The 12042-nt window shown below is 35.1% G+C and overlaps 1 protein-coding gene across 1 annotated transcript; it reads left to right on the top strand.

Moving 5' to 3' along the window:
• Positions 1-2872: 2872 nt before the first annotated feature.
• Positions 2873-6216, top strand: LOC107098675 (carbohydrate sulfotransferase 12-like). Its single transcript, XM_015396458.1, has 4 exons — positions 2873-2986; positions 4495-4638; positions 5544-5851; positions 5979-6216. Exons 1-4 carry the CDS (start codon positions 2873-2875, stop codon positions 6214-6216), a joined length of 804 nt encoding a protein of 267 aa, XP_015251944.1.
• The last annotated feature ends 5826 nt before the right edge of the window (positions 6217-12042 follow it).

Genomic DNA, 12042 nt, shown 5'->3' on the forward strand with positions numbered 1-12042 from the left:
CTATTTAGTTTTTCATGACCAATCTGATCCAGGACCACACTGGAAACCAGTTAGACACATTGGTTAGTCTCAATGGTTAGAGCTGGATACTTCTGAGGAGAAACTGTGATTGGTTCAACTGGTTTCCAGTGTGGTTAGGGACCAGAAGGGCCACAGAAAGGTAAATTGAGAAGGTAAAGCAAAAAGAAAATCAAACTGCAATAAGAATTTCAAAATGCAAGGCTGACAAGAAAATGGAAATAGAATAGGGATTTACATTTTTTTTTATGTGTGATTAGGAAATGTTTGTAAAATTAGATTTATGAATAGAGGTTTTTAAATATTGATTTAGAAATAGTTTTAAAATACATTTCAATTTGCAGTTTTGTTTGTTTTTTTTTTTACAATGGATTAATACATTTTACAATTCTTCTTACAACTCTTCCTTGGACTGCAAAACAATAACTGTGTACATAGAAAATGACCAGCAGCTATGGCAGTTTTTCTCCATACCCTCTTGAAAACAGCTACAAAAACATGGCAACCCTGTGCACAGCATATGGGTGTACCGTCCATCAAGAAAGAAAAGACAGCATCTCATTTTCATCTACAGAGGTCCAGAAGAGCGAGTGAGCCGAGTGGCTGCCATGTAGAGACAGAGCTGGCAACCAACTGTAGCTAGCAGAATTTGCAGCGATCACTTCTTAAACTGTTAGTTGCTATGCTAAAATTATTGTTGTAGAGAGTTTTTTCTTTAAGATAGATGTGGAAATTAATTCTGATGGTAGTCAAAAAAATTGGAGTTTTAACGGATATGAAGGGTTTCCTCCAGCGTATTATAGGCGTGACAGGCAGCCAGGCTCCATCCCCCGCCAGAATAAGTATCATCTTTGTATTTTAAATGTGTTTGAAAACAACATATATCAGTGAGTAAGGTATTGGAGAAAACATCCTGGTCTGAATAGCTAACACACAAGTTTTAATTATAGCCTGACACGCATACCACATGCCCCTCCTCCCAGCATTGTGTTTGATACTGTGAGCTTTATGCATTTTTTTTATTTTACCACAGGTCAAGACAAATAGAATATAACATGTCCTTTGTTCCCAGTAAAAGTTGGTGGATTCGCTTTGTCACTTTTTTCCCACTTTAGTGACAAAGTCACTAAAGTCACTAAAGTGGGGGAAAAAAGGAAAATAAATTGCGCTGTACCTCCACTTAAAACCTACTATGCTATTTGGGCATGAGCAAAAATTCTGCAAGCTCCCAGAAATACAGAATACTCTTGATAAAAGGATTTTAAACCACACCATGTAAAGGTGAGACAAACATTTATTTTTACCCTTTTGAACTTAGAAATACTTTACAAATAGTAAGAAAAATAGAGAAAAACATAATACTTCAAAATGAAGGCTGAAACTTCAAAATACGTCTATTTTAACCTTTCTGATCAGTAGAGCATTTTCAAATTTTAAACCACCAGTAATTATGTGTTTTATATTTCAACTATATTCACACCTATTAAATGTATAAATTTGATTGCAATAGTTCAAATGCATAAAAATAAAAACTCTGGTAGTATTTTTAGCCATTTTATATATATTATACTGATACAAGTAACAGCTGCCTTTTTTTGCCAGAGGAGGGGAAAAAACAGGCAGCTTTAAACAAAAAAAGGTAATTTTTTAACAAATGTGCAGTACATTGTCAAAGTAATGTCTGACAGACGTCAAAGTTTGAATATGACAAGGGTAAGACCAGGATAGATTTGAAACACACCTATCTGTTCACATAAAGTAGGAGTGTCCATTAATCTGGTTAAATAAAACTGCTGATGTTATAACAGTACCTGTATATTGAAAAAGAGGTCCGTGGAGTTAGCCTTGTTTTACATATGTCAACATTTGCATAGGATTTAAATTTTCAAGGAAACAAAATGAGTAGATACAAATCATTCTCTTTTTTGATGGTTTTTGTACCTGTTTTTTTACTTGTTTTGTACTTTAACAACATTGATCCGGAGAAAAATACAGGTATGTTTAATTTGAGAGTGTTGCTTCATATTGCTTTGCTTTAAATAAGCGTGATTAACTCCCATACTGCTTGTACTGAAGATCTCGCCACTTCTTTGCCAGTCACTTTTATTTCTTTAAATTTTTTTTATTATTATTTATTTGTCTTCTTTTTATTGTCTATCTTGCTAGCAGTCTTTTGGTCTATCTAAATATTTTTTTTAAAGGGCCAATATTTCTATGTTTAAATTCAAAAATGTCAATGTAATTTTACATTCATTACATAATTAGAATAGGCAAAAACTAATTAAATGAACAGTTGGAAAAATATTTCTTTCATTTCTATTATTAGTTATTATTTAACACTTAAATTTACCACATTTCCATGTGGCAAATGTAACATAATTACATTTTATCTCTTGCTTTAGAAATAAAAACCATTATAGTTATAAAAAATCCAGTGATCTGAATTTGGATTTGTGCAGTTATCTACTGCAGACTTTTAATATGTACTTTGCCACTTGATTAAAAAAATATATAAAAATAATTTTCATTCTTGGATATGACGTTACCAGGTACAATTAACGTGACTTTAGTTCAGATAGTTTTTGAATGATACATAATAATTTAACATAGGCTAAGATTACACTTAAGATTGGCTTGGGAAATAGGCGATCCACATCAAAAAAAGAATTTTATCATGGGTTTGGTTCCAATTGTCTTGTTCTTGGCCCAACAAAGGCTGACAACTGGCCTGGTGCCGGGGCTCTGATCTGTTTGATTAAACAAGATGAACCTGTCTGTTCTAAAAATGTCCATGTCCATAACAGAAAAGAATGTGACATTAAGACAAGCACAACGAAAAGAGCTAAGAAGAAAGATGTGTGAGCTTGGCAAAGAGACTCTTTATGGAAAGATACTTACAACTGGAAAAAACTTTGAGAACTTCATTGTGGACGACAGCCGCAAAATCCTCTACTGTTATGTTCCAAAGGTAACATCCACCCAAATACACCTGTGTTATTGTACAGTTTCTTTTCATTTTCAGCTGATTTTTTAAACTTGTTTAATCCATTAATTTTGAGATTTAATTTTATCTTAATTTGACAAATTGACCTAGTTTGGCCCCCATGGAAATATCACCTTAAAAATAAATAAACTTTGAAAGTGATTGTTTTGTGATTTAAAGAAGATTGTTGCTTAATTTATTGCAAAATCCATATTAAAAACTCTTTGGAAGATAAACTCTTAGGGAACCACTGCTTTAAGGTGTCATACCCAGAGGCGTAGCCAGAAAATCTTTATAAGGGTGGCCAGGCAATAACCAGTGTACACTGAGGGGTGGGCAAAAGCGGATCGGCACCAGAACCTCAAGGTCAATCTACACTGTTGCAACAGGAAAATGAACAAGCAAAACATCCATATTTCCTAAATAAAGACAAACTATACTTTCCTACAGCCTTTGCTAACAAAAAAATGCATATATTTAAACATCCATGCTTTTTAGATAAAAGGTAAAGTGTATAAAACTCTTTCAGGGTTGAGTTCTGGGGTGAACATCTTTTCCATTGTCATTACTTACCTATCATCCTGCATAAAATTGATATTTACAAGTACTTATATCTACATAAACTGATTATTTAATTATTTTTATAAAATTATTTATTTATCTAAGAATTTACTAAAGACTCCTAGATGATGCAGAGACAGAATTTTCTCTTTACCCCATATAACACAAAATCTAGTTCTGAAAAGAGCAGCAATTCTGTACTTAGTTAGTATATTGATCTAAATAATTAATTAATATCAAGTAATATTAATATATGAAAAAATAGTAAGTAATATATGATGAATTAAAATGTTTAGAATGTTCCCCTTGATTATTAGGGGAGAAACAATGGTAGGGGTGGCCAATGATTGGCTAAGAGTGGGCATGGCCACCCCTGGCCCTCAATCTAGCTCCGCCCCTGGTCACACCTTAAAAAGATTAGCACGCCTTACACAACAGTAAACACTGTGGAAATCAGAAAAACAATTGTTCAGCGGGAAACTCTTTCCCTAACTTTACCAGAACTATAAACTTTTTTTGATCTCTGTTTTGGAAAAAAAATTAGGCTCAAACTTTAAGAAAGTTTAACACAGGCTATTTTGTTTGATAAGTTTTTGTGTGAATTACTTTTGTCCTTTGTGTTCTTGAATTCCATATGAATTCCCAAGTCTGGCACTTCATAGTTACTCTAATAGACTTAAAGAATAAGTCACAGACAGTCTGTTTATCAGTAATTTAGTTCTAAATATGGGTTCAGGACTACTTATCTTGAGCAGGGGTTGAAGATTGAAGTACATTTAGCCATGTAGTCTGTTCTTCTGGATGTGGCCCCTCTCTTTGGAATTCCATCACCAAACAGAAATCGTTTTTTTGCCAGTAAAACAGCCTTAACAAGGCATGCTGGTTTAATTTCTGTGATGTTCACTGTTAATTTAACATTGTTTTAAGCACAGGTTGCCTGCACAAACTGGAAAAGGATCATGTATGTCTTGAAAAAGGGTGAGCCTTACATCGATCCTCTATCTGTTCATCGCAATAGTGTACATCAAACAAAAGCACTGGACTATCTGACAGACTTCAGTCCAGAAGAAAGGGAAGTAAGTAAATATGTTTATGCAATGGTCAAATTTAAGGTATCAAATCTTGCAATAATAAAATACAGCTGTAATTTTCCATCTTTTCTCAATTGCTTATTTCCTTAATGCCATACAAATACTCACCAAAAGTATGGGTAATACTTTTATGTGGATAAATATATGGATAGTATAATAAACAGAAATAAAAAAGAACAAAGCTATCTCTGCCATAGCACTAATACCAATAGTAAATAGTAATTATTAGTGAGGCGGCAGAATGATTTGTCTCAAAAGTCCAACAGAGAAAAGATTAGTTTTCTTATACATTCTTTTACATCAAATAATACCCCACAGAAGAAAATATATGCTTCATCCTGCCTCATCATCAAAATGGCTCTTTGGATATGAAAGGTTGCAGACCATGGTCTAAAGGAAGTCTAATCCACAGATGATTTGCAAAATTTAAGAATACTCAGTAAACCCAATGCTTAAATAGAAGGTACAAGGACATCTAATAAAAGAGGCCGAACATTAACAGCTTTCAAAACAAATAACAAAACAAAAGTTTTAAGTTGAGTTCTAAAATGGACAGGAAACCAGTGAAAAGGAGATAAGGCAGGGGTGATGTGTTCACTCACCTGTGTTCAGTAATGCTACAGATACTTCGATAAGACAGAGAAGCAATATTATTAAGAGTATTACAATAGACAGGTCCAAAATAGAGAAGAAAAAAAACATTGATGGCCGTTTTTCAAGTTGGGACAGTTAAAACAAAGATTGCTTTGGCCAGTAGATGCAGATGGTGAAAACATTATTAATTGTAATGTGTGCTTACTACACATTTTTTTTTATTAATCTTTCTCTGTTTGATATTAAAGTTTATATTTTGAAACTAAGCTCTAGATGGTTTTTTGTTTTTTCTACAGATCAGGCTGAGGACTTACACAAAGTTCCTCTTCGTTCGGGACCCATTTGTTCGCCTTATCTCTGCCTTCCGACAAAAGTTCCAAAGCATTGATGAACCCTTTTATAGCAATTATGGAAAGACAATGGTGAGACTGTACCGTAACCAGTCTGATCCTCCCAAGACACAGAGAGAGGTAATAGCTTTAGGATTGCAACCAACATTTTACAACTTTGTTCAGTATTTGTTGGACCCACGAACAGAAAGATATGGGCCCTTTAACGAGCACTGGAGACAAATGCACCGCCTGTGTCACCCCTGCATGTTAGAGTAAGAATCTTTTTCTTTCTGAAAGTGAAAGAAACATTTCTAAAAAAAATATACATATATATACATATATATATATTTTTTTTTTTGAAACAAATAACTTTAGAAACAGTTTTTTGTTTTTTTATAGGTATGATTTTATTGGTCACCAGGAGACGCTTGAGGAAGATGCTGGAGAGCTTCTTAAAATGTTAGAGGTGGAAAACAAAATTCATTTTCCGCCCACTAAAAATGCGACTACATCTGATTTCATCAAGGAATGGTTTAAAACGGTGCCTCTGGAGGACAGGAGGATGTTGTACAACCTCTATAAATGGGATTTCAAAATCTTTGGATTCAAAAGACCAGATGAAATTCTAGATAGTTAATATTTATGTTGAGGTTTTGGGTTTTTGTTTCTGAAATATATTGTGTAAATGGGATTCCCTTCTGAAGCTGCTACCCCGCGACCCAACCCCTGATAAGCAGAAGAAGATGGATGGATACAGTGTAAATAAAAACAATGCATCTGGATGGTTTTATTAAATAAGTATTTATGGCAGGTTGGGTTGTGTGTCCATAGGGCATTTAGGAGTGTATCATCTATATAATTCTTAGTACTATTTAACAGATTTTTATGCATGTTGTGCACTATGTTCTCTTCTTCTTTGTCTCTTTCTCTATGACCTGGACAGCAAATATTATGGTAGGATACACTTTACAAGAATTGTTGTACTACAAATGTTGCCACTGTCTTATGAATGTATTCGTACTAGTACAACATTGGCATTTAATTTGAACATTGACCACTGTTGAATAAAGGAGGCAAAATCTTTCAATATTTCTAATTTTTTGTTTGAAATTCACAAAAAACTACCAATACAAATAAAATGAGAGTAATCTCTGTTCATTTCCCAGTAGACGATTAAGCTTTCAGCAAGTCAAAATGGAAAAAAACTTTAAAATATTTAAGTAGAAACACATGACACTAGATTTATTGTCTTCAAACAAGGGCAGATAAAAACAAAATATGTACCTTAATAAAACCCCATACATTTGGTAAAATATATATTTTTTTAAATATCCAAAAAAAAGGCATAAAAGTCTAGTCTAGAACAAATGAGTTAGCATTTATTTTGTTTCAATAACTCACAAAATATAAAATCTTTGTTTATTATCAAATATTTATTGACAGAGCCCATTAGAAGCACTTTTGATGGTAGGAGGAAGCGGCCATACAGAATCTCTGAGCTGGTAGCTCAAAGCAGTAAAGCTCAGGGCTGCTGGCCTTCGTTATGGGAACTTCCTCTCTTTCTACTTATCTCTGATGGAGACTGTAGAGTGAAATCCTTCACCTAATATTTGGGCTCCATTGTAAAAATATTGACTACTGGAATTGACACTGTTTGTGTCAATGTAAGTACTAGTGTGGTATCAATCATAGCCAAGAAAATGCCTGGCCATACCTGCTCCTGCTCTGTGATTGATATTTACCTTAAACGTTCTTTGATATCTGTTGGAAGAAAAGGGGGTCATCTTACAATTAATCTATTTAGCATTATTCAAAGTCTGCAAACCCTTTTAGAAGTTCTCAGATTTTGACCAATCAAACTCACATGACTAGAAAAATATAAAAAATTTGCTCACTCCCCGTACCAAAAAAAACACCTCTATTGTTCCCAAATATGCTAAACCTGACCCTGCACATTGTTGCCTTGCACGTCATAGACTGTGATTGAACTCACATATCCAATATTTAACACATTATGTATGGCAAAAGATAATGTGCAAACCAAACGGCTGGGAGTTTTAACACGTCACAGTATGTTCCGGTCTGCATAAAAAGAAGAGAAACATTCTTGGGTCAATGGTCTTTTAAGAGCTGATCTAAAACAGGTTTAAGAGGACAATAAGAGAAGAGAATTCAGCACATTATCTGATCTGGAAAAAAAAACTTGCCTAGCAAAACATTCTGTTAAAGCAGCTGATGCAGGAAAACTGAAGCTGCTACTCTCTCAGGCTTTAAGCAGGTATAAAGTCTTCTGGAAGTCTGTTCCAGATAATTGCAGCATACTAGCTAGATACTGTTTCTCCGTGTTTGGTTCTATTTCTTGGTGTACTCATAAGCATCCTCTTGACAGGGAATGTTGTCCTTATTTTAAGGAATGTTTTACTTTGAATTTACCTCAGAGTTCCACAAACTGGTTGTTATCCAAACTATTTATCTTAAGACCAGTCACTATATGTTAGTTCACAACTGATTCATTTTCCATTGTTTGCAACAAAATGTTAACATTGTATCCATTCATGTTTTGCTGATATCAGTGACTGTAGCAAAGGAAGCAGAGCTCCTCAGTCTGCCTCCATCTTTCTTGTCCCAAAGAAGCCTCAAGTCACCTCATTTAATGGCAATCAGCCTGTTGCATTGACTCCCATCATCATTAAATGCTTCGAAAGGCCGATACAGTAGAAGAACACATCGTCTCCAGACTCCACCCAACATTCGAGCCATTCAAGTTTCCCTATCGATGGAACTGCTCCACTGAGTACAGGCTCCCCTCAGGGCTGCGTCCTGAGCCCCCGGCTGTTCACCCTGATGACACATGACTGTACCTCCAGGTTCACCACCAATCGCACCTTGAAATTTGCAGATGACACCACAGTGGTGGGCCTTATCAGAGATAACAATGGCAGGGACTACAGAGAGGAGGTGGAGCAGCTGGTGGGCTGACGTAGAGTCAACAGCCTGATCCTGAAGTTGAAGACAATGATTCCTGAAGTCGAGATCATCGTCGACCTCAGGAAGAACCGGCCTAACCACGCTCCACTGCTAAACAACAGCTCAGCTGTAAAGGTGGTCAGCAGCACCAAATTCCTGGGGGTTCACAGACAACCTCTCCTGGACTGTAAACACCACCTCGCTGGTCAAAAGGGCACAGATGTGCTTGCAGTTCCTGCAGAGGATGAGGAGAGCCCACCTTCCCTCACCCATCGTCACCACCGTCTACAGAAGCACCATAGGAACCAGTTCTAACCAGCTGTCTCACCGTATGGTGTGCAGGCTGCAGCACCAAAGACTGGAAGAACATGAGAAGAGTGGTTAGGACAGCAGAGAGTATCACTGGGGCTCTTCTTCCCTCCATTACAGACATTTCATCCCAGCGCTGCGTGTCCCAAGCCAGTAACATCATCATTGACCCCTCACACTCCCACCATGGACTGTTCTCCTTACGGCCCTCCAGGAAGAGACTTCGCAGCATCCGCTGCAGGTCCAGCAGATTCTGCAACAGCCTTTTCCCCACTGCCATTAGAATGCTGAACTGATGAAAAAAAAATTTTATCAAGTCACAGACTCTGCATCACACTGATAACACCAAACTAAAATACTGCATATTTGCACCATATATACTTGAAATGCTCTCAACTTCCATTTCAATGCATTTTCACACCATGTTTTTTCTCCCGCACTGTTTATATTTGATCACTGCTGCACTTTATGGAATAGAAATATTAATTTCTCTGCTAAGCTGCTGCTTATTTACTATCTAAAGCTTTAAAAAACAAAAATTTTGTTTTGTATACACTGTGTTTATACAAAATGAAAATAAAAAACTCTATAATTACACCACTGATTAGAATTTGTCAACATGAATTTTCTTTTTCTTCAATGAGAACAATGTAGTAAGAACAATTAAATTGGACAATATGAAAAAAAAAAAAAAAACAATAAAGCCAGCAGACTTTCTGAATGGCAGCTTATTAATCATTACAATTCTCAGCATAGTTTATTGCTTTACAGATGACTTAGCATTTAACTCAACTTTGAAACAATGTTAGTTTCTCTATATATTGCACCTAATCGGTTTGAAGATAATTTTGAATCAAAAATATTTGTGCGTTGTAACTTTGGAGCTTTTTTTGGATTTTTTTCTATCTTTTCATCATCACACAAAAGTTACACCTCTTGTGTATTTCACACAATAAAATGGAAATTAATTATTTAAAAATCATACATTGTATTTTTCTGGATTTCTGGAGTACCTATGATAAAAATTACAGTCTTCTACAAGCTTTGCAAGTGGGAAAACCTGAAAAAGCTAGAAACTTTCTTTCGCTTCTGCACATGGTCCACGGTGCAATGTAAAGACACCATTGATATTACATTCAATAGGTTATCTGGCCTAAATCGAAGAGTAGTGGCACACACATGTGGAGCTGTCCTTGAGCTGCCAAGCAACTATGTGTCATATCCTGAGTTCAGAAACGAGCTAGACAACATCTTTACAGGGGACTGTTTTACGATGGACATTCTGTAGCAATATGTACTTCAGTGTTATTGTCCTTTCAATTTGAGTCTGAAAAAATGTGAGTGGAGAACCCAGGCAATACTGTAAAAAAAAAATTATTTTAAAAAGAATTGCCTGTAAAAAACACAATGCTAGACAAAGTAATAGGAGTATTACATCACACCACCTTAAAATAAAATAGAAGTGACAAAAAGTTCAGAGTCGTTACTTTTTATTTCTGACAGCTCTACAACATAAAAGCTTGATTAAAAACAATGATTTAGTTAATCACAGTAGTTTGATGTTCTGTTTCTGGATTAAAAACTGCAATTGTTAACTTCTTTTCAGAAATTCCTGTTGTAGTATTTTCAAAAGGAGAAATGTACATTCCGAGTTTCAGAATAAACCAAATTCTAAAACTGATTTCATCCCCGTATTTTTCATACACACTACTGAAAAGCTTTCATACGAAAGCTTTTTAGAAGTATTGTGGATTATCCTCCCACCACCACGTTGTGTTAGTATTTCTTTTTCTTGCTTTATATTATATTACAGTTTGGTTATTTCTTTTAGACAGGTATTTTCTAATGGGTGCACACTTTAGTTAATGTCTGTCTGAATGGTTTATTTACACTTGTTTTTTTTGTTTGAGGTGCTGCTGATACAAACCAGCTGGAGGAGGAAATCTGGAGCATACCATTTGTTTTATGAAAGACTGACGGGTGATACTTGTTTCAAGTGGTTTTTAATTATTTTTGTCACTTAAATACTCACTTATTATGGTTTCTGCTAAGTAAAAGTTAGTTTTGATTTATTTGTTTCATAGAATGCTTAAGTTAATTTTGTATTTATTGGTTCTTTTGTTATATCGGGCCTCCCTCATGTGGTAGACTTGGGTTACTCCATCCCTATTTAAGCAGCCTTTAGTTCTTTGTTTGCAGGTCAGTTTTTTTGTTTGTGTTGGTTTCCTCAGTTGACCTCAGTTAAGTTGGGCCCAGATCCATGTTATTTTTTATTTAAGTTATGAGCCTTTGTTAACTATTTTTGACACAATTAAATTAAAGTTTTTTTTGTTTGTTTTTTTCAAATTTTGAACACCGTTTGCCCTTATTTAAGTTTGGTCCCTCACAAGTGCCCTACTGAAAAGCTTTCTCCTGCACATTCTGCTCTTTAAACACCTTTGGTACCGGTAATATGAATCTGCTTCTGAAATTATGCAAGAGCTCTTTAACGCTGTCTCTTAATTTGAAAAGAATCAATGCCTTGTTTTGAAAACTTTTCAATATGGGATGGTGTCAGGCTCTTTTAAATAGCCCTTGACTTTTGATTTTCACTATGGGATTCAAAGTAAGAACTAAAAGCAGGCCACTGGTTTAGCGCATAATCCAAGCTTTTGCCCAAAGACAGACATCTTGTAGGGCAGTGCTTTAATCTCTTCCCCCTTGCAACTTAACAAAACAAAGGTCTATCACCTCCAACGTTTCAGGAGTGATCTGTTATCATAAAAGATGTGAACTCTTTTTGTCCAATTTAGACAGGGGGGACAAATGAAAGCAGAGACAGACAGCCCTATAAAATCTACATCAAACACTATAATTGATGAAGTTCAAGCCTAGTTCCAAATCATAATCTTAAGAATGTGTATATTCCTATGCTGGATGTGTAAAGTTAATGGGGATACCAATTCTGGCAATATAGGATGAAATAAAACGCCTGATGTTAGAAAAAAGACTGTTTATTAAGGATACTACAACATAGAGAAATTTATAAGTTAATACAAAACACAAATATAGATTGAAGTACTAAATTTCGCATAGGAAAAAGTAATTTTCCTTGTGGATATAGTCTTTAATAATTACACATACACTTCATTTTCTATTTAATTTTTATTACAAGTATATGGTTTACAACAGTTTTCATTGGGATGAG

The sequence above is a fragment of the Cyprinodon variegatus genome, unplaced genomic scaffold (assembly GCF_000732505.1).
Source record: "Cyprinodon variegatus isolate N-32 unplaced genomic scaffold, C_variegatus-1.0 Scaffold799, whole genome shotgun sequence".
NCBI classification, from domain to species: domain Eukaryota; kingdom Metazoa; phylum Chordata; class Actinopteri; order Cyprinodontiformes; family Cyprinodontidae; genus Cyprinodon; species Cyprinodon variegatus.

Bases quoted from the DNA above. Each gene is read 5' to 3' on its own strand.
- LOC107098675 (XM_015396458.1), top strand. From the start codon at position 2,873: ATGTGTGAGCTTGGCAAAGAGACTCTTTATGGAAAGATACTTACAACT. The intron at 4,639-5,543 runs GTAAGTAAATAT...TTTTTTCTACAG, and splicing joins TCAGTCCAGAAGAAAGGGAA to ATCAGGCTGAGGACTTACAC. The intron at 5,852-5,978 runs GTAAGAATCTTT...GTTTTTTTATAG, and splicing joins TGTCACCCCTGCATGTTAGA to GTATGATTTTATTGGTCACC.